Source organism: Aphis gossypii, chromosome 2 (assembly GCF_020184175.1).
Source record: "Aphis gossypii isolate Hap1 chromosome 2, ASM2018417v2, whole genome shotgun sequence".
Lineage (NCBI taxonomy): Eukaryota > Metazoa > Arthropoda > Insecta > Hemiptera > Aphididae > Aphis > Aphis gossypii.
Genome location: NC_065531.1, coordinates 6,805,993 through 6,830,751, shown reverse-complemented (window position 1 = coordinate 6,830,751; position 24,759 = coordinate 6,805,993). Strand labels below are relative to the sequence as shown.

At 29.2% G+C, this 24,759-nt stretch overlaps 2 protein-coding genes across 3 annotated transcripts in view; one reads left to right on the top strand and one right to left on the bottom strand.

Annotated features, from left to right (window-relative positions):
* Positions 1–1,761: 1,761 nt before the first annotated feature.
* LOC114125782 (uncharacterized) lies at positions 1,762–8,170 on the bottom strand. Of its 2 annotated transcripts, none has more exons than XM_050201147.1 (2): positions 7,688–8,170; positions 1,762–3,366 (listed from the first exon to the last, which is right to left on the bottom strand). In XM_050201147.1, exon 2 carries the CDS (start codon positions 3,333–3,335, stop codon positions 2,124–2,126), a length of 1,212 nt encoding a protein of 403 aa, XP_050057104.1. In that variant the 5' UTR covers positions 3,336–3,366; positions 7,688–8,170; the 3' UTR covers positions 1,762–2,123. The 2 variants fall into 2 exon arrangements, with proteins under 2 accessions (XP_050057104.1, XP_050057103.1); XM_050201146.1 differs by having other exon boundaries at positions 1,762–3,370; positions 7,688–8,169.
* Positions 8,171–15,514: 7,344 nt separating this feature from the next.
* The window catches only part of LOC114125752 (laminin subunit gamma-1), a 54,537-nt gene continuing 45,292 nt past the window's right edge, over positions 15,515–24,759 (top strand). Inside the window, exons 1-2 of the mRNA XM_027989519.2 lie at positions 15,515–16,177; positions 23,741–24,005. Of these exons, the coding sequence (XP_027845320.2) occupies positions 16,025–16,177; positions 23,741–24,005 (418 nt within the window). The 5' untranslated portion in view covers positions 15,515–16,024. The remainder of the gene's footprint in view (positions 16,178–23,740; positions 24,006–24,759) is intronic.

Here is a 24,759-nt window from a genome sequence, read left to right as displayed (position 1 = left end):
TTTAAAAATTAAAAACGCTACACTGAATAATTATTATCACGCTATAGCAACTTAAATTTCTACGTACCTATGTTGATATACTAAATCATGCAATATTAAAAAATAAACAGATCACTGATCTTGATTGGATTTATTGTGCGTTATCTTTATCTATGCATTTATAAATAATAGAAAAATAAGATTATATTATAATAATAGTAGGTAGTGTATGATGCGTGTGGGTACTTGGTAGACTATAAGTAATGAAGTCTATTGTTTGATTCTTAGAATGCGGATACGGGTCGTAATGCATTTATTGAGATAAACTGTACACTAGCGCGCACACACACTAATGATCATTTACACTCTCACACATTGATATGACCAGGTTATACGTGACACATAATTTGCCTAAATCTTACTCCTTAGAAAATGACCGACTAGAACCCCCTTAACATGTCAAATATTTCACAATAATTAAGTTATAAGCATAGAAATCGAACTTAAAACTATAAAGAACAAAATGACTACAACTACTACCTACAAAGCTACAAAGGTAAATAAAATAATCGAATTATAATTTTATTTTATTTTTTAAAAAACAAACAAAACAATTGAGTGCATTCATAACTTAATTTGTAGTTAATTAAATCATAGTTTATTTTATTTTTTCATTCACTGCATCTAATATCTAATAACTATAACAAACTTCGTTATTTCCAGAATCTTTTTTTCATAAACTCATAACTTAATCTTCATTTACAGCTGCCATTTATATTTTAATTTAAAAAGGTGAATTTTCATAATAAATTGTAATATATTATAATATTGAAAATTTTAGTTCTTATATCTTTAGTACAAATGTAAACTTTTATTTAATAACACAAATAACTATACAAATATTATTAGAATTGATGATAATCGTCTATAACTTAACTTGAATACTACTGTCAGTTTTTATTTAATATGTTAATTTTATTACTTATAAGTGTAGTAAACAAGAAAGAGAAATATTATAATTAGCTTTTGCACATAAATTTATGCGTTATGAAAAAGAGGTAGGTTTAATTTTTAGTGATTGTTTTTAGTGTTAATACCCATAGGCCATAAACCTTATACTGAGGTAATATAATAATAATAATAAGGTCTATATGCTCATACCACTTACGAATCCACGCTATGCCATTGGTTAAGACTTAGTTACGAAGTTGTAGCCTTTGTATAAGTTTATTGTTTACTTAGTCACATCTTTGAGAAATTAAAAAAAAAATTATTGAAACTTACGTATTTCACTGAATTAGAAACGATGATGTAATTAGAAATTGTCACTAGGTTTTTATTTCGTAGTTACAGTAATTTTAAGTTTATCATTTATCACGGTTATCATGTCTATGTAGTGAGTGCATATAATTTAGGTAATCGGTCACAATATCTAAATTTGTAAACTATTTTCTAATAAAATTAGATACTAGCATAATGAATATTTAATTATAAAATAAGCTCCCAAAATTAATTCAGCCCAGATACCCTGTAACACTAATAGTAAAATAAATCACTTTAAAAGCTGCAATAATATATTAATATTAAAAAATATACTTCACAGACATTAGTTTTTATATTCAAATAATATAAAATAAAATACAAATTAACACGGTATTTACACATTATCTTTTTTTTCCTTGACTTAATTAATCAATAAAAGTATAATCTCGCAATAAATTATAATCGTTTTGAGACCATGTAAAAAACTAACCTAAAATTTCAAAAAATAAAACACAAAGATAATATTATAATATATAACAATATAATTTGTATCATAGCTAGGCGTCGTCGTAAACGCAAAACGGAAAAAATTTAAGAACTCATACGCATAATAAAATCGTATTATCATTTAATAATAACAATTGCTAGGTAGGTACAGCACACTGATGCGTATAACGTATATATGAATATAAATAAAACAACTTAAATCTAAAACGTTTAATAAATAAAAAACATTACACACAATAAGAATAATAATGAAAATAATAAAACTCGCGTAGTTCGCGTAATTGGATAATAAGTATGATAATATAATATGTACAGGCGAGTTTTGGATCTCACTGATACAAACGACGTAACATGTTTATAAAATAAGGGTCGTCCTAGAGTTGTTTGTCGTGCACCTGACGGCTGCTGCACGCGCGGTGTCGGCGGCGACGGCGGACGCCGTGTCGGCCGTTCAGGCACGGCTTGAACAGTTCGGCTACGAGAGCCTCGATCAGGTGCACCGTGGTCCTGATCACCCGATCCACGCTGGTCGGCGACTGTTGGTGATACATGCGGATGGGCGCCCGCCACGGGCTCATGGTGAAGTGCACGAACCGGGCCGGTGACGCCGCGGTGGCCACCGCGTCCAGTCTGCGCAGCTGCTGTTGCGGGTCCGCGTCGTCCACGCACCCGTAGTTCTTCATGCGCACCGTAGCGCCCACGTCGTCGAGCTCGGCGAGCAGCGACCGCTGGGCGGCCGTCTTCTGCGCGGCCGTGGCCCGGGCGTCGGCCAGCGTCCGGAGAGCCGCCTTGATGCACTTGTCCATGACGGCCATCTGGACGACCACGTTGGTCGGATGATAGTCGCCGGCCATGACCGTGTCGTAGATGCCTTCGAGGGCGGCGCATATGCGCTTGGCGTACCCGGTGCAGTACAGGTTGGCGAAGTTGGCCGCCTCGTTGATCTCCACCACGAAGTTTTCCACCGAGAACACGGGCCGCGTGCTGCACCGGAGCGCCGCCACGGCCAACCCGACGGCCCTGCACATGCTCTGCCGGCAGCACGCGTCCACCCTGGTGGTCAACAGCGACTGGGCCGCCGACCTGAGCGTGCCGTACACGCGCTCGGCGTCCACGCGGGCCGGCCGCCGTTGCTGCCGCGGGGTGTCGTCGTCGTCGTCGGGCGGCGGCCGGAGTGTCGCCGACAGTCCGACGAGCTGTTCGTATACGGCCTGGCTGACCGCGTGCTCTGGCGTCTGGTACAGCACGAGGTGCGCGATGGCCTCCAGGTGGTCGCTGAGCACCGCGTCCCACGTCTCGACCACGCAACCGCGCACGTACTCCGATCGCAGACACCCGTCCAGCACGGCCACCAGCCGTTCGGCGTCCAACAAGTCGGGCAACCTCCGAGCGTCCAGCAGGTCGAGCGACGTGGCTGCGACAACGGTCGTCGCCCGACCGGACGACAGTCGCCGTCGGGTCGCGGCGTCGTCGTCGGCTTCCGCGGTCGAACAGCTCGAACACGATCCGCTGCTGTCCTCGTCTTCGTCGTCTTCGTCGTCGTCGTCGTCGCTACTACAACTCTCGCCGTTCCGATTCGCCGCCATCGAACCGGTTCGCTTGTCCTCCCGTTCCTGCCTGACTGAGAAAATTAAAAATAAGTGCGCCGAAATCAGTATACAAAGTAAAAAACAAATATGGTAAATTGGTTATCGATAAATTATTATGATTAAAGGTCGGGTTTTGGTGCAATCGCACATCGCTTTTTATTGCATGTTCCAAAAACGGAAGTTATAAATCCGAATCGAGTGAATTAGATTTATTCACACAAAGTTTCTAATTTTACACAGTTCAGAGTTTTTGAATTAAATTACACATTTTCAATTTTTTTATATAAAAATTCACTCGTTTTGTTATTATACTATAATAGTTATAGGTGTATTTATATTATTATTTAGTTTATGCTATTTTATCAATATCTCCTGATTTGGGACTTAATTTACCAAAGAATGCATTGCTTTTATGAAAAATAAAAAAATTTCTTTGTTATCGACAACTATGAAAAGATATTTTTATTGAACATTTTCATTATTATTAATCGCATTTTTTTTTTTTTACAAAACTATTAGGTAATATCAAATATTATGGCCAGTTTAAAATTTATAATTACTTATAAAATTATTGTATGGAGTAAAACAATCAATACTTAATAACTAATAGTATTGAATATTTATAAAATATAATTTTAATAAACTATAGGTACAGACAATTTTTCTATTATAATATTAATAATTATTATAAAATCCTATATCTATATCTGTACACTTTCATAGTATCGTACACCAAAATAATTGAAAAAAATGTGTAAAGCTACAAAAGCCTTTTAATTGTATGAAAAACATATTTTATTATTAGGTAATATGATAATTATAATGACTGCGATATTTGCAAATTATTACCTATTTTAAAACTCATCAACATAATGTTCATATGTTTTTCTGCCTGATCTTTACTAACATGGTAGTAATTAATAATTTAATTTTTCTGAATTTATATCTGTGTAAAGTGAACATCAGACAATTTGGATGAAAATTAAAAAATAATTTTATTGTACTTGAAACCCTAGTAATATATTATATCATTCACTTTTTATACTCTAACTATATGTCAAAATTACCTTCAGTTTATTTGTGCATATACACAAATAATAAATATATTATATCATGTATATATATATATTATACTATGAAACAAATATAATATTATTATCACACCTATTTAATTTTAAAATAACTAAAACCAGTTTAACTTATCAAGTTTAAAATTAAAACCGTAAGTTTATTTTTAAAAAAAGTCATATTATTAAATTTTAGGACTGTCAATTTATTGACTTATTTAATGTTGATTAAATTATACGATACCTCAGTTTCTAGTTTACATTTTATAGCAATTACCTACGCTATAATATAAGGATCGTAACTCGTTTAGCTATTTTTATTTTAACAATACATTTTTAAATGAATCAGAAAATCATAAGATAAGTAACATTAGTAATGAACAACAAAGTAGTAAGTGTACCTAGGTATTATGAAACTCGTACAGACATCAAAATACAGTCTATTTTATTAGTTTTTAATTAATGTTACGATTCTTTTAGAGTTATGTTAAAACAAAACTTGAATTTGAACTTTCTCTCACAAATCTGTCTTATTTCGCTTAAAAAAAAAATATTTTGGTTTAAAATTTAAATTCTATTTATTAATTATCATAATTTTAATTTATAATCATTAAAATTCGTAAATTTTGTTAAAATAATAATAACTAGTTGATAAAAAATATTATCATAATAAAGTTTAATGTTTATTAATTATTTGAGTAATTTCTAGATGTACTATTCATCTGCCTTTGTGCTTAAGCTAATAAAATAGGACTAAAGTCCAACTTCGACAAGTCTGTGACCTTCAGATTATACAATAGTGTTTATCTATATTATTAAAAGCTTATTATTTACCTAACACAATGTTTTGTGAGAATTGTAAAACAGATCTCATATTTTTGTATGTATATATTTTATACGAGTGATATTCTGAAAACGAGTTGACAATTGCGGTAAAATAAAAAACGGCCATCGCTGGAAGTAAACAAAAATCGCACTCGAGTAATCTCTTGTTCTCTTTCAATCTTATTATCAATAATTATTATCATTACTATATGCCAGGGAGTAATCGCGAATCGAGCGTTTCATTAAACGAAGAACGACGAGTGGAACTGATTTTTCGGGCCTGATATAAGTTCTATATATTATATAGTATCTATATTAAACTCGTATAATATAATAATAATATTTAAATTAAATTTAAATATATAGTATCTACGTTATTATATGTATACAACAGTTGTTGTTAGGTCCCAATCTCTGCCGTCACACAACTACTGGTGGCTGGAAACGGAGATGCGTATTGGATTTTCGTAAAAAAGACGTGACAAACTGGTTTTTTAATTTTATTATTCTTATTTTTTTTTTATTTTGTTAGTGACACGCGGGTTTAGAAAAAAAAGGTTACCCAAACTCGTTTGCTTTATCACACAGGACGATCAGTTCAACCCCGAACCCTTTTGGGGTTAAAAAAACTTTCGAATACAATCAGGATAATAATAATAATTATTATTATTATATTACACGTGTACACCGGAGCGTTTTCTGGAATAACTTAATACTTAGTATTCTCTCTATTTGTAATGCAAGAGTTATGACCATATATTATCAGAAATGGAATTCCATGATAAGTGTACCGTCTAGCGTGATTAATTATTATTTTTTCATGTAAAAAGTTTAAAAACATTAAGCTTAAATTGATTTATTTATATTATCCCTTGCTTTATGTGTTATAATAATATTCAATTTCAATAGTTTGTCATAATATTATATGAATTTTGTGTTCTAATAAACTACGAGTTTACCACCAGTTCAAAAAAGGTTTAGCTAGGTGTTTGAACAATGAATTACTGTTTTTTATTTTATAAACCATTTTTTATTTTAAGCAAAACTTTAAGTCTTAGTAGTGTACGTAATACATATTAGTTTGACATTTAAGTTGAATAGACAATAGATTTGTTTAGATAATATGTGGTTTGAAAATTTTAATAGTTTTTATATCATAGTTGTACGTTTAATGACTTAAGTATCTTATATACGTATAAAATTTTGTTTGTATCTATTATATAAATGAAAGTGGATAGTACATACCTTATAATTATTATAATTTAATTATAATAACATAACTTAACATATTTTATATTATAATTTATAAAGTATGAAAACAATTAACAAATCATTAAATTGTTGTTGTATTAATTGTAGAAAATATTTTAAATAGTAATTACCAATCAAATATTTCGTATATTACACAACATTTAGTACCTATTATATTTATTATTTATCATTTTATTTCTAATAATTTCAATTTTATCATAAAAGAGATCATTGTTTGTAAAAGATCAATTAAATAAACACGGATTTAGGTATAACATACATTTCATAGTTTTTATCATTGTTATTTTAAGTTGTTTATTTCAATAATAATTGATCGATTTCAACAGCAGTGAATATAAATTAATAACTAATAAGTGTAGGTATAACCTTTTTAAACACACTAAATATTAAACAATTTTACTAACTGTTAGTGAATCAAAATAAATAACTCACATTAATGTAATTTAAAATTCAAGAAATTATATTTAAATATCACAAATGACTTGTTTCATATTAGATTCGACTTTGGTTTTTTTTTTTATCAAATGTGCATCAAAATATAAATTAATTATATTTTATGGAACAATAATGAGAATAACAATTAAAATGACAATCATTCAATATTAAATTTAGATTATTATTATTATTATTATTTCTGTGGTTTTCATATTAACACAAATTCTGTAGAAAAATCAAAAATTTCTTATATCCATCATAATTCAATTACAAGCGATTGATTTGGAAACTGATATCCCAAAATACAGGTACATTACATAGATTACACAAAGGTACATTGTTATCAGCTATTAATGCGATTATACAACTTTTAGTAGATTATATAGGAACTTAAGTCGTTTAATATTTCTTATAACAACTAGATACGTAGGTGCATTTTACTTGCATTAAAACTGACTACGTAAATTTATCAACTGGGCGATGAAAAAAGTTTTTGTGAAATGTACTTCTCCCAATTTATCATGTCCGTATCGAAAGTGTTCAAATTTAAATCAATATTTAATAATAATGTAAATGTAAAATATCGGATATCGTAATGTTTTCGAAGATATTAACAATAATAATAATAATAATAGAATGTCGAAATAATACCCGATCAAACTCATAACAAATTATTAGACGATATTTTAAATTATTATTATTATTATTAACGCTTGTATACATATTATATTAAATGATGTGGGTACGTACCTGTAGCTTCAGTTGTGCGAGGCTGATTTACACGTGTTGTAGTTTATAATAATATACATTGAAAAACTAAAGAAATCTAAAAAGTGTACGATACAACTCAATTAATTATAAAAAAATATTATGTGTATATCTATGCACAGCTATTGTATAGGTAGCGTTTTTTTTAAATATTTATTTCGCGTGAAACTCGTCTAGACTATTCACGTCTGCGGCGGTGTATTATATTATAATATTGTTATTTTTCTATCTGTTAGTATTATCATTATTAATTATTTTCACTAAACGGAAGTAGGCACACTGTACAGAATATTTCGTCCGTCGACTACGCGACACGCATTTGCAGTGGTTATTGTTTCAGATAAAATATGTTCGTATATGATGATAAAATATGAGAAGTAAACACGCGTTGCGCGTACCCATATCATATACTTAATATATTATAATAAATTGTTTATCGACGGACAACATCGTCGTGAACTGATACCGACGATATGCCTCGCCATCGCTGAACGTCCTATTCGGTGGGGATCCATACACGGGGTTAAGGTCTACCAGAGTTCGGAGATGGGCGTGTGGGTACGTGTGTGCGTAGTGATAAGGTTTACGATTAGAAAAAAAATGTTATAAAGGTGAAAACATTGTGCTGACATAATATTATAACCTATGTGGTTATAAGGAATATAGGTATATCGTCGTCAGTCGCGTCTCGTCTCTAATTAACACGCCACGGGCTCGAGTACACAATAGGTATATACAATTACGTATACGACCGACCCATCATACTTATTATTTATAACACATATTTTATACTTAATCATAGGTACATATTATTCTGTTTGGTACTTTAATACATTAATACCATGATTTAATATATGAAATTAAAAGATCGAGCCTCTATTGGATCTATAATATTATATTATGATGTGACCTAATGTGCGTTGGTGTCGTCAGTTGTTTTTTCGGTATTTTTTTTATACTTGAGTAATATTTTTATTATAACTCATACGTGTTTTATTCTAGCTTTAAAATTAGATTACTGACGATAAAACAGTTGAGATGTGTTTATTATAGAGGTTAATATAAAGTGTTATTATACCTACCTAGTATTATACCAGTTAATTGTGTATAACCACTTTAATGGTTAACAATCCCTCTGTATATAATAAACATATTCTACATTTATACTATATACACATATTAATTATTATTCATCAGTTCATCTCATTATTTTATCGTTATCGAATTTATCTTAAAAATGCTATTTAGTGTTTACACTTTAAATTATTACTTGGTTAGTCAATACAATAATCGATAACCGAACAATTAGTCCAATGAAGATAATATAATAATATTCATACATTTTATTCAAGTATATTAATAGGTAGTATATAAAATAAAATAAGAGTTGAGTTAACAAGGTCGATAAAACATATTATTATAATATCTAAAAACTATGAAGTTACCATTTCAGAGATCATTATTATTTTTTTTTTCTTTGATGTTATAATGTGTTTAATCATTGATAAAAAAATGTCCATGTTGGAACAAATATTTACCTGTAATTAGTATACCTGTGATAAATTATGAAGATATATAATTATTTTTAATAAAATAACAGTAATGTAATAAGTTCAACAATAATTTCTTCACTCGTTTGGATATTATATTAACTCGACCAGAGCATTGGAAATAAATATGTTTTTTAATCTTAAAAATTCAATGTAGGTATACGAGATATATATTAATTAATCAATTAATAACCTATAAATCTGAAACAATATCTCAACATAAACAAGTATGAACAATAAATATCATTTTTACCTAACTAACGACAAGACACGAATATTTAATTTCCCAATCGTTGTTTTGAATTGGTCAATTGGTCCATATTAAGTATAAAAGCTATTGATATACATTTTTAAAACTTTAAATACCTAATTATAAATAATAATAATAATACAGTTCTGTAAAATTAAATAATTGTTGAAATTAATTTTAAAAAATACGTGTAAATTTACGATATATTTGTATTTATGAAATGGTGGAAATTAAAAATAATTTAAAATTCTGAAATGTTATTTTTGTTAAATTTGTTTTCATTTTTAACCTTTCTTTTAGGTGTTGATTGTATTTATCTTTTTATTACTTATGTATGTTTTATTCTTGTTGTTTGCGTGTTTGTAAGAGAACATTATTTATATTATTGAAATGGCAATTTATAATAACTAATAATTATTAGTTATTATATAACATTATGACATTTTACAAAATATTGGAAGTATTACCAAAATGTCTTAGTCATGATTAATTACATAATACCATAATATTTCAATATAAATTTAAACTGAATATATTTAGTACTATTGTTTGTTGTGATTTCAGTTATTAATTTGCTAGTAATTATATTTAATTATTTATTTATGTACTTTAAAAGAATACAAGAAAAGACAATTTAGTGTGTTTATTGCTCGTTTTGGTAAACTGGTTCCCAATTCACATAGAAGAGACTTTGTTATAATTATGAATTAACTGAAAAAATAGAAAACAAGAAATTCAATCATTTATAAGTTATTTTAGAAAAATAAAATAAATCTTAGCTACAATATTAAGTTACATTTTATTTAAAATTTTTTACTTATGAGTTAATAGTAGTTTTTAAGGTTAAAATGGTAGTACCAGGATTTTAAGTCACACCTGGCATAATACCTATTATTCTTGCATTAATAGCCGCCAGCAAAAATACTATTCAAAAGTATGATATGTAAATAATAAAAAAAAAGTGTGCGTAGGTATAGTTTAATCAAAAATAGAGCAAGTGTATTATACATTATAATATTATAATAATAATATTGATACATTGTTCGGTTTTATTTAAACAATACCATTTTAGAGATCTCGATATCATTTTTATTTAGATATATATTATACTCATCATGACAAATCATTTATAACACATAATTTATGATTCATTTTGTGTTAAGTTTTAACAATAAGTTTTCACGTAGACATTTATATTATATTTAATAAAAATATAATATACATTTTAACGTTATATTTTATTTTAATCATGTTAATTAATGGTTTTTAATATTAGTTTTAGATCGAATTCGCTTTCATCTTCTACGAATAACCATAAACGATTTTAATCAAATAATCAAATTATTATAATGGTCTGCAGTGATAAATAAAATGATTGAATATGATGAATGATACAAATACACCTCCATAAAACTTTAGCTTGGCTTTTGAAGAAAAAACAACATCATGATGGTAGATACGAGTAGGTAACATTATATTATCTAAGTAGTATTAATGTAGCTCTTATTCAAAAATAATAACTACGATGTAATAATTTTGTACCTATGACCTATCGTATAAAAAAAATAATATTGTAAATATTATAGGGCTTTGGTATTTATATACCATTAGAATATCACATAGGTAGTATATATTATAGATAATTGGCAAAAAATAACTACTTATCTTACAACAGCATCAATAATAAATCTTCATGTTAACGATTTCTCTACATCAGTATTACGTATAGTGTTGTTTTAAAAGAGTAATGTAAATCGAATTTTTACGGAATATATATACATATATATAAATATAATTACTTGTTAAATGTTGATTACACGGATCTACCTATGGTAAAATAGTCCAAAGCCAATTTCGCTTTAGTACCTGCCTATGTATTATAATAGTGGGTATATGGTGCGTGTGGTCTATATTTAATATATTTGTACACTTTTGAACAGTGTTATAGTGTTAGATATATTATTATGTATAATACCGATGTGTATTATATTAGTATGTATGTGTACGAACCTACCACCAAATGAATTCAGTAGATCAGATACTCCGATATGAATACTGTGTATGCAAGGTGGCTGTAAAACAGCTTTTCTGATGCTATTAAAATGTAAATCGATTTCCATGATCATGTATCTGAAAATAATATCGATCATAGATATGGTTGGGTGGAAAAATTAAGATTGTTTCAAAACTATAAGTATAATGAAAGTATATTTATACGATCGCGTTCCGATTTCAGAGATTTCCAATCGTTCACCAATCAAACTGATTTTTAGGTCTCTGCAGCTGACAGTGGTGTGTACCAGTTATCAGTGAGAAAAACACAAAACAGACCCATACAATATTAGATAAAATTATATACAACTAATACTTTAACAACCAGGGACAAGTATGTATAAATTTAAACTATAATAAAATTAGTCCGCAAGTGTCTATATAATATAACAAAAAATAGTGTATTAAGTTATTATTTAGAGTAAAAATTAATACCAGTGTGTTTTTATAATATAATATAAATATAAATATAAATAACTATAATTGATTTGGATCAAAATTTTATCATATAATCATTAATATTATACATAATTAAATCAATGAAAATAGGTATCTATTTATCAAAATAAAGAGTAAGATGTCTCATATTGGGGAGGCATGGCCCCTATGCCCTCTAAAAGCCGCCCCTGAATTAATAACTATTTTTATTTATTCCGGCCGTTGATAATTTGTTTTTCAGGGCTTTTCACACTAATAACACTATAATGTTATATTATACATGACGAGTATAATATTTTAAGTAAAATATTGCGTTAACTGTATATTCGGTTAGAATTTATGAATAAAGTACTTATAAAAGTGGCACTTGGTTAGCTAGACAGAAAAAACGAATCAAATCTGCTGTTGTACAACAATATTATAAACGTACACTTTAAATTTCGGTAAAATCATATAAGATCGTTGGTTTCTAACGTGATAAATGCGCGCAAACAGGTTTTCCAGAATAGTGCGTTATAATGTATGTCGACGAGGACATGCGCGTATGACTTAGTTTCCGTGTAAAAATAATACTTTATTACAAACTCTCTTCCAAATTATACAGTATATACATAATATATTAATAATTACTTTTTTGAACAGCATGCGCGATGAACGTCATATTTGGTGTAATACCTATTAATTTATGATTATTGGAGATAAGACGTAAAAACTTCTTCAATGTACATCGATTAAAATCAGGTACCGCGTTTTCAGAGAAACCGTTCGTCGTGAGGAGGGGGAGGCCGATAGCAACAGGTGTGTAATTTTTAATAATAATAAATCCGATATAGTTTCGAACTCGATAAAGAGTACTAAAAACCCACGCGTTCGTTGAATGGGAGAGGACTTGGCTGCGGATCTCGTCCGCCGCGCCGGTATGAATGGACATAGTGTCTGAGTCGCCCCTTCCCTACCGCCACGGCGATTTACACGACGAGTGTGTTCTCTCTCACTACTATATGTATTATTATATTATTGTGTGGTCAGGTAAACGTGCGTAGGTAGGTGTGCCATTGATCACTTTGGTGGACAACCGAAAACGACTTCCCCCCCGCACGAATTTCGTAGCGGCGAACGTCGAGTCGTCGGTCGCCGCACCGAGGACGGTCGCTGCAAAACAAAACGAAAATAATTCCACACTTGAGATTAAGTATGATACATTATAATATGATGGGTATGACGACGATTGATTTACACGCATCATTATACGTCGTTTCGCTTAAAACAAAATACTGTACAATTACGTAGGTTGTAATGTGTGCCTTGTGTATAGTTATATCAAATCACTCATTGCAGGCCTAAGCAATTAACGCGAAACTAGTTGGTCGACGATAAGTCTGTTTTAATTTTAAAAGTTTAAAATGAACTGTTCAATATTATTGTTGTACGGTTATAATTTATAAATTAATATTATGTTCTTCGACCCACGATATCTATGAAATAAGACACGCTTGTATAATTTTAAATGGTTGAAATGATGTTGAAATTAATTAAAAAATAATATTATCGTTTATTTTCGTTACTTATACTTAAGAATGATGGTTGTAATTTGATTTAAATTTTCTGCTGAAAATTTTTCGGAAAACTTAACGACGATTCACGTGTCAATATGATGCATATATTCAGCTAAATTTTGTATTTCGGCGCTTTTTGGTGAACAGCAATTTCAATAAAATTTAAACGTAATAATAATAGGTATGTTGTATTAACAACATTAATGACTTAATTATAGCGGGTAGGATATATAGGCTGCGACGTTTTTAGTATTAAAAGTAATGGATACCCGTTAACCGCATTAATTTAATATGGCGTTTAAAAATGTTTGTAGTGTACTTATAATATACTATACACATACGGTATTAAAAAGCAAAAAAATCAAAATAGTAATAACTAATAACGATGGACGCGATGGTTGTTACATTGGTCGTATAAGGGTTATTCATTAATATTGTCGCTAAGCCATAAAAAAACAAAATAATAATAATACGTTCACAGCCCCCAGTATATTATAGCAGTTGTAACACCTACAGACTACAGTGTTATTATTAGTTATTACAGTACTTTTTTACGAATTTTACAACAATACCGGTATTTATGATATACGTATGTAGGTACCTACGATCTAAAATTAATCGTTGTTATAATATTATGTTAAAAATCAACGAAAATTATTTTATAATGGATAATGGATGTTTGCTCTTATTTAATATATTTTTTTTTGTTATATTTTTATTATAGGAGAATACGTTAAGAAAATCATTGAAATCATCGCAAAGTATGTAAGCAGTTCGTTTTTTTTTTTGGCATAATTTGTATAAAATCAATTATTAATTACACGGATCGGTAATTACAAATTATTGTACCTGTAGACTATTGTGACGTACCTACACGGGATTGTGTTGCCCTAGGTAGACTTTATTTTTACTGATTCACAGTTTTGAACGAATTTAAAACACATTGATATAGATACATATCCTTATAAGTATAATATAAAATATTATAATATGTATTTATGTATATTATTATATATTATGAAGGAAAATTAGCATTGTAAAATAATAATATATAATTTATTATTTAATTATAGACATTCAAATGTGCCGTCAGTCACTCCCCCCTTTTATTTCATAAAACTCCTCCTCGGGCATGTGTATTATAATAGTTTACTTTATACTGTTTATTATAATAATAAAATAAGTTAGAGCTAGAATAATATAAGCACCTAATGTAGCTGAATATTTTTTTTACAATTAATGTATAATACGATGACGATTGGACTATTCGGAGTATGCGCGTAATCATATCATAGGTATAAAATAATATATTTATAGCTATGGACCATGATAGACAAACGAGTAAAATTGTGATAAAAATGTAGTTATAAATTAATAAACCATTTACATATTATGAGTATATTTTGAAAATATAATTTAACTGCTCTTATTTTTCACTAAATTTATTCACAAAAACTTAACGTCTATAAAAGGCGTTTAGTAAATAATTTAATTAGGTGATGTATACACATCAACTAATATATTCCCACAAAAATTTGAAATTTCAATATCAATATACCTCTAGGGCATGCTTGTACTAATATAATAATGAATATTAAATAAAGACATTGTTGATGATGGAAATGTTATACACTATACAGTCATCATCAAATTATTATAATAATATTAAAAAGACAATTTAAATTATTATTATATAATAAGGGTAGTATTAAAACAATCGTACAAAAAAGATAGCGATTTTAAAATATACTCAAATATATTTATTTATTTATTTATTTTCATTGTTATATAATAACGGTGGAGGATAAACGCGTATAAACTCCAAATAATAATAATAAACGAGAGTAAAATCAGAGCGAAAGAGAATGATGATCGGGTGGCGGCGGAGTAGGCGGCGGCGGTCCGGCTGATAGGAGAGCTGCGTGCTACACACGTACCTACTACACTCGACAGTCATCAGACAGCATCCCGTAGCGCGCCCGATAGAAAACGTGCGTAGTGTGCGTTCAGTGGTCCCGGTGTTCACGTGCGTCTCGCCATCGTCGTCTTCATCGTTTCCGTTTCTCCATTCCTCACTCTCTCTCTTTATCTCTCTCTCTTTGATATATTTAACAACTCTATATCTATCTATATATATATTTAATATCTATATATGTATATGTAATATCTCTTTCTTTCTCTTTCTGCTCCTTCTCTCCAGTCTCCGATCTGTACAAAACGCGCCACATTATATACTTGCACACACACATTTGGCCGCCACATGCCGCGGCAGTGGTGACCCTTTGAAATCACACATACGCACATACACTAGTTTACAAACCCGCGTGCAACACACTGCTGCAACTGCCGGCGAGCTGTAGGACATTTTACAGGAGTCGTTTCAGATTTTACCCCGTCTGCGTTTTCGGAAAATAATGTGATTTTTGTGACGACGTCCTTGCATACACGAGTTAACGCATCCGTTTTTCCGGAAATGAAGTTGATATCAATGTCGCCGCTTTCGCTGCTGCTGACCGCGATCGTAGCTACCGCTGTGGTCACCGCTGTGCCCGACGTAACCATCCCCGTCGAACCGATCTACAATACGGGTGGTAATCAATGTTATGATGAATACAACAAACCTCAGGTAGGTACCCTGATTTTTTTTCGAATAACCGTCAAATATCATATTATTATTACTACGATTACGTGATGTAATCATAATGTATAACGTCGAATCACGCTACCCCGTATAGGTATATATTATATAGATATACCTATGTGTAGCAACCCTCACTCAGACACGTTTATCTAAAGAGAAAAAAAACTCTTCGTAATTTGAACACTATACTCGTATAGATTTGAGTTTTTTTTTATATAAATAACATATCTGGTTGACTGATGTAAAAGAATATTATACAACGCTCGTCGTCGTGTCGTCGTCATCTGAGACCAACCCTTTTTTCAATACATTGATGGTTATCAATAATATATTAAGTTATACATGATGCATGTATTATATACAATTATAGTTTAACATGTAACGAAAAACTATAAACGATAGCGACGGTGCCAAAAACAATGAACCGTAAACGACATTTTTTTAAATATTTTCTAGAAATATTACTGGTTTTTTTTTTTATTATAACTAAAAATCGAATCACGTTATACACTTAAAATATAAGTTATTACGATGAGAATTTTTTAATTGTGGGCTTAACACCCAAACGCATAAAATACAAGTTTATCTACCTAACTGTTTACTTAAACTATTTGCGATTTTATTATTATCAATTATTTTCCAAAGATTATCTTAGTAAGGTGGAAAATATATGATCGATTTTGCACATATTTCATTGTAAACTATAACATCATCATTGATATTCTGCTTTATTATGCGGTAATACCAATGTTTGCATGTAGAGTAACCCTGTTGGTTTTCAAAATCTTTTGTTGCTCGACCTTTTTCTTTAGATCACGAATTCCATAGAAAACAAACCTCAGGCCCGAGGCGAAGGAATGTATTGTCTACAGTCTAAGAAATAGTCAGAGAATTGAAAAATTTTTTTTTTCCATTTTGGTTCAATGGTGATATGGTTAAGATGAACATTGGATTTCAGCGAGTATAATAATGGCTCAAGGGCGTCGGGTTATACTATATATTTTATAAAGGAGAATGATTCAAAATTTCTGTAATATTTGAGCTTCACAATAATCTCATATGATTTTTAAGAACTCAGTATTTACTCATTATTGTCTTAATACTCTTAAACGTACTATTACAAGCAATAACTTATTAAAAAAATATACCTTTAAATATTGAGAATTACATCGGTATAAATTGAAAATTACAATTGCAATTAGTCATATAATAAGTGGCACTACCTTAGAGTTTGTTATCAATTAATGACCATGGTTAGCTTAAAATACCAGTTGATAAATTTCTAAGAAACGAGTAATACATTGGCCGTATTAGTACAGTAGAACACATTTTGCAAGAGTTGCATTAAAATAATTTTGTATTTTATAGATGATTTAATTATGCAATAGTCTTGTCTTATCTATATTATGCTCTAAATATGTTGTGTATATTGATATAATAGGTACCTTTTGTTAGTAACTTTATTTCGTCTGATTAGTCAATGAAAATATTAAAATAATAAAATCCAGTCTAACACCTGATATATTAAAAGTGTAAGAATTGAATTAAAAAATTATATTTATTTAAGTATATAGTAAGTATAGATATATGAAAAATTATTTTGTGATCATCACGTTCATTTATATGAGATTTTATCAAAAGTATAATTTCTGTATAATTTATTATCTACCCACTTCCCACACATATTGCTACTTTGGTTACGTCTGTACGTGATCAAAACACCTAGATTCACTTTTTTTCAATTCTCAGTTTAAAATTTATTGACGTTTGATGTAATATTTTAACTGGTGCCTACATTAGTACAAAAACCCAAAACCTGTCAGTTGTTAATTATTATCTATCTAATAATCTTTAAATTTACATAACTAAAATGGACTTTAAAAAATATAGTGAAAATTCAAAATAGAAACAAGATTGTTTAATATATTACAGTTCATGTATAATAATATAAATATCTACTAACTCATAAATTTGACGAAATTCATATATTTTATCTGTATTATTACTTTGATTTTAGAAATTTAAATAAAACGTATTATACCCAATTATGTACCTAGTAAACACGAGTATTAAATATAAAATTATAACTATACATAGCAAACTACGTAGGAACTACATAGGACTATAAGAGATAGTTTTTATTTCATTAGTAGGTATAAGATACAACTATAATTTATAAATTTCCTCGTGACCAATTAATGTTTAATTTCGTCATTTTTACATCTCAATATTATATCTCTAATGATCTCAATGATGTCTCAGTTATTTATACATATATATATTTTATAATATCATTCAGTTCCGTGCTACCCTGTAGTATATGTATACGTTGTGTATAGCGTCAGCGTGGCGTAGTTTCGTGACATCTGTTTCAGGTCAAAGATAGTTTCTAGTCTAATTTTATAAACAGTACCCGCCATGTTCACGGGACCCTTTTCTCGAGCATAATATTTTACTACAAAAAATATACTTACACACAGAACTTGTTCGTTGTACATAGTTGCACTGTACCAGCAAACTGATCGTATTGGTATGGAATATAAATATATAATACGATGGCAGAGAGAAAACTATAATCGTAAACGGTGTATTATACAAAAATAATTATGGAACGCGATAGGTGGACCGTAAAAAGACGACGGTGGACAGCGCGGCATCGCAGCAACTGTTAATGCTGAGACGTGACAGCCCGTAAAGACATTTACAGCACGGACATCGTTATTTATCCGTATTTTCTGGGATAGGTATATCGCTTCTCGCACATTTATAGAAAGCGGTTGAGAATTTGTCAAAATCTTTCCGCACTTTTGACAGGAACGATAATAATGATAATAATAATAATCATCGTTTCGTTTAAGATAATTGAAGGATCAGCAGACCATTCTGTCGATTATTCTTGCCCAGTACCTACGTTCACGGGTTTCTGGTTGTTTTTATGAAAGAATAATTATCGAATCGAACTGGATGAAATTAATTTAAATTACGTTTTTACGCGTCTCGAGACGTGAGAGGAGTATTAATAATATTTAATAGTATATTATGCATATGTATAATGTATATGGCGACTACCAACACGTGCTCGTGTTTCGTATACAATAATAATAACACAGTATAGTATAGTCCTGACGCGGTGTTTTTTTGTTGACGAAATTTGGAATGAATCTGAAAAAATATAATGTCCACCTTTCCCCTTCCCCCTTATATCTAATACGTTATGTTGACTCCGACCGTATATATTCTAGCTATATATATGATCGCACATGCGAGTATATGCCAGTTATTTTTATTTTACACTGGTATAAGCATTATTATAGATATTACGATATCTACAGTATACACTTCACGATTTGGTTATCGTTGCTATTCATTTTTTCTCTCTAAGTATATACATAAATCCATTTCAGGAAATCTAATCGTCTCGTCATATTGTTATCATAATATTCTGAAACCATTGGACCCTTTGATCGTACACCGCATGTCCGCATCGGTGTGTTTTCTGTGACATCGTGTGCGGTCATGTTATATACAAATCATTAGATATCGTTTTCTTTATAGATTATAAATAATAACCATGTGGTAATTTGGGCGATGTGGCTTTATGTATAGAAATAAAAAAAAATACTAGTACTTATATATATTTTTTAAAGGTATAAAAGTATAAAACTAAGGTATAAACTGCGTTAATTGTAACATTATTTTTGTATACGTTTTTTAAGATGGATAATTTGTATATACATGATTTTCAAGTTAAAACTAAATCTGTATAGTTTAATTACCTTGTTTATATCATTTAAGAGAGATAATTGTGATTGATTTTAAAAATGTGTTTTCAAATTAATAAAGCACAGTTTTTTTTTTTAAATAAAATATTTATTACTAAAACTTTTTTTTTTTAATGGAAAACATATAATCTGTAAGATTTTTTTTACAATAAGCATATTTGAGGTAATATAATATAAAACATGAAAGGTTTGAATTAAGGAGTTACTCGATATTTTATTTTATTTTATATATATATATTTTTTTTTATTTTATATATATATATATATATATATATATATATATATATTTTTTTTATATTACCAAAACTAAAATTAAAATTATAAAATTCCTCAGTCTAGTGAAATATTGTACAATTCTCCCTTCCGATGATGACTTATTTGCCATTTTAATAAGTTTGCTAAATTATATTTTACTATCGTTCAATAATTTATCTGTTATTGCAAAAAAAAATACTTACTCATTTCATCGCATAATAAAATATAATACGCATAAAATTAATTTAAAAGTTATTATAAACTCATAACCAGAGTAAATAGTCACGCCTATAATACTCAGTAAGTAATGTGTTTGGATAGTAGGTATACATTTTAAACTTCATTGATAATTTAAGTTTTTTTTCTAATTTAATGAATTACATTTATCCATTATAATTTGAAAGTACAGATGATTAATGATGTTATTTAATTCTCATCATATAGTTGTTAAGAAGTAATATTAAAATGTTTGTCTATAAATTAAAATAAAATTCAATAACAATACATATAACAGCTCAAAATATTACTTAAAAACTTGATTGAAATTGTTTTCGATAAAATCTTAGCACGATTTCATACAATAATAAACTTTTAATAGATTTAAATAATAATAATAATAATAATAATGACAGGAGTTAATAGTATAAACGTGACTAAAATGGATTTTCGTGAAAAAATATTATTTTAAGTTATTGTCATACAAAAATATTCTGTATTAGTTAAAGAAATTAATGTTTACACACACAATACCTAAGTAAACTGTAATATGCATGCTGCATGTATTGTTATAATGGTCAAATAAATCTGATGACGATACAAATTCACGATTTTGGCTAGCCGTCATTGGTTTTTAAGACTAAACTCGGTAATAATAACTCAGCATAAAATAACAATAACAAATAGTATTTTTCTTTCTTTTGTTTTTGAAATATTTTTTTGTACATTTGATTGGTATGTATTGTGGATTAATTTTTGGCTCCTTGGGACATATTTAAGTTAAAGACGACTAAACTAGCACGGAGGCAGTGACGAACATTTATAGGGACGAATATTAAAGTTACTCATCCACCCACCCATAAAATTTAAACCTACTTATATATGCATAATATTTTTAAAATAAATATTGATATTATTTTATTATATAAATTAATATTAATGTAACTTATACAATATAATATTATCTTCCTTGCTGTTTCACTACTACATACAATACTATACAGAATTCGTTTTGTTATCTTAATGTGCTGACTCTTGTTTTCTAGAGTAAACCATTAAAATATACATCTAGGTAATTTTAATTTATCACATTAAATTTAATTATTATTATTTTTTATTATTAAATCACATTCAAAAAAAAAAAATACCTACATTTTAAATTATTTTAAGAGGACAATTGGTGAATTTATATCAAAATATTTTTCAAATTATCATTATATAAAATTAAAAGATGAATATTTTTAATAAAAAAATAAAATAAAACGTTAATTAATATGTAGCATAGGTTCTGTCATCTCTTCTCATTGTTTAGTTTCAGATACGTTAATGTATCGAGCTGTAATATTATACTAGTATATAATGTATAAAATGATTCTTTTAAAGATAAATTTTCTAAAAAACAGTATTAACGTTTGTTTGTCTAAAAATTGAAATTTTGAACGAGTAGTTAATTATACATAGTTACAAATTACTGCAAATGTTTATAGTTAAGTTGAAAAGAGACATAGAGTAGTTGTTCAACATTGTGTGAGTATTCCTGCGCCATCACTTTATAAGCACATCATTCTATTAATCTTAACTTTAAATACTTTAAATACCTATAACTAACTATGCACTAATTCAAAATTTTATTTTTATGTTAAATTGAAATTTAAGAAGTTACATTTTGATTGGAATATGAAATTAAATATGTATACTGTAATTTTGATCAATAAAAGAGTATAAAGAGAGAGAGAGATTCTGAATGAATTCATCGGTGGAAACTCAATCGTTTTTCTTCACTAAGATACAGTGGTGGTGGGGTCTGGGACGAGAGTCTAGTATAATATGACAACAGTATTCTTGTTACGGCGTTATATTATTATCTAGTACGCATTGTAAGCGCAGATAATATAATAACGACATGCTCTGTAGAGGAGTGTACTTATATATAGTATATATATAAATGTATATAGTAAACCGAAATGACACATGTTCAATTCCGGTAGCCACTAGTATCTATATAATAATAATATAATATATAAATCCAGACCTGAATCCGGCAATTATTCACAGGTACACCGATAATAAAAACGTCCGACATCGTGCGCCTTCTATATATTATTATAATGTTTCCTCGTCAGAAAGGTAGGGGAGTATTACAACGTCTCATTGCAACGCTTTGCGGCATTCCGTTGGATTTTTCTCTCTTATCCGCCATTTACGTTCTTCCCCGCGGTTTTCAACACAATGCTATATTATAGCGATCTACAATAATAGGCACATGTGCTCCCAAGTGCGACCGCGCGCGGAAGGTCAATTCGTAATGAGCGAAAATATAATATGCGACTGCAATCCAGAAGACTGAGGCACAATAATAACAATAAATAATATTAATATTATAATGTGGACTATGGACTGTAAAAGCATGTCGCAGGTATGATGTTTTAAAGAATTTGTTTCGACTGTTCAGTTTGCACATATGTGTCCTTTGAGCACATATACGTAAAACTGCCGCGATTGCCGTAAGAAATACATAGGTACTATTTTTACTGCAAATCGTGATTAAAATAATTACGCACACTCAATGAGAACCTGGACTAAGTGCTTGATAACCACACAATAATAAAAAAAACTATATACGTAAGAGCGATTATTATAATATGTAAATTGTGTCATTCGAAACGTCTGCAACTTAACCATCAACTGTTCATTCCTGGAAGATGCCTCTATACACATTCATTATTACCTACGTATGTTTACCTATGTTAAACATTTGTAATTAATTTCGAGATTAATAAAAAAAAAGCGTATAAACATATATATATATATATATATATATAATGTATGGTATATTTTACGTTTATTAATATACATATTACGGTTATTATTTATTTATTTGTGTATGTGTAAATTAACTACCTACTTTAAAAAAATATTTTCTTTTTCCGTCGACCGAACTCAGAAAATACATTTTAATCATTAAACAGTAAACAAACGCGAATGGCGTATTAAAAGTTAACACTATATAGTTTTATTATTCTTAGGGGCTAACGTCTATTAAAATCATTTTATCGTGTACCTATCTAATGATCCGATTTTCCTTACCACTACTCGTGTCTTTCAGTTTGGTTTTCTGTTCAGTGACTCAACGTCTGTTTAATAATACTATTACATTATTATACTATTTATATTGTATACTTGATTATTAATTAGTATTTATAATAGTTAGTAATTTATTGAATGGAAATAGTTTATGTAGATACACGTAAAGTGTTTTATCGCATAATTTACACTATGGTATTTTTCATTATAGAGATGCATACCGGGTTTCGAGAACGCCGCGTTCGGATTAGAAGTAGAAGCAACCAACACGTGTGGACAGTCTGGTCCTACTGAATTTTGTGTGCAGTCGGGCAGTCAAGTGACCAAAAAGACATGTGATGTGTGCACAGAATCATCACATTCGCCTTACTACATGACAGATTTCAGCAGCTATGCAAATCGGACATGGTGGCAGTCGGAAACCATGTACGAGAACGTTCAATACCCAAACCAAGTCAACTTGACTCTGCACTTTGGTATGCTACATTTTACATATCTATTTTAGTGTTTAACGTTGTGTTAAGTAGGCAATGTTTGAATATACCTTCGACATGTATTCTTAGTGATTATAAAACATGGTTGTAAGTAAACGATTAGTATAAGCAAGGATATTAGGAATTTACGGTAGATCATGTGTTTAAGGATAATGTATTGAAAAGCTATATGGTCCATTATAGGTCAACGAGAGGAATTAATGTGAAAGCTAATTATAATGCTTACTGCTTAATATTTTTGAAAAAATTCAAAATAATATAGTTATATGGTTTATAATCATAATATATAAATAATTGTTTATACATATATTAAACAATAAGTTATAACTTATAACATTTTAATTTTTTTTCTTTTACCCAATACAATCTTGTGTAAAATAATAATCTAAATTTGTGGAATTTTTTTTTAAATTTAAATTTTAAAAAATATACGTTAAATAATACGTCTTAGTAAATATTAGATTAATTATTAATTTTTTTTAAAATGCTTAATAATTATATTAATAAAATATTATTCCGTGTTAAAAGATAACAATCAAATCATTACACAATTTTTTTCTTATCAGAATTTGTATTCATCGACAGCCGATATGAAAAATTTTAAATTGTTGTCGAAAATAAATATCAAATGATTTATTATTATTAGAACTAATGTTTGCTAAAATAATAAACCCCATAGGTTAATCACAATTTACCAGATTGTGTAAAAATATATTTAATATTTAATTAAATCTTT

What these genes read in the sequence shown, in the direction of transcription:
- LOC114125782 (XM_050201147.1), bottom strand. Translation starts at nt 3,335, where the DNA reads ATGGCGGCGAATCGGAACGGCGAGAGTTGTAGTAGCGACGACGACGAC.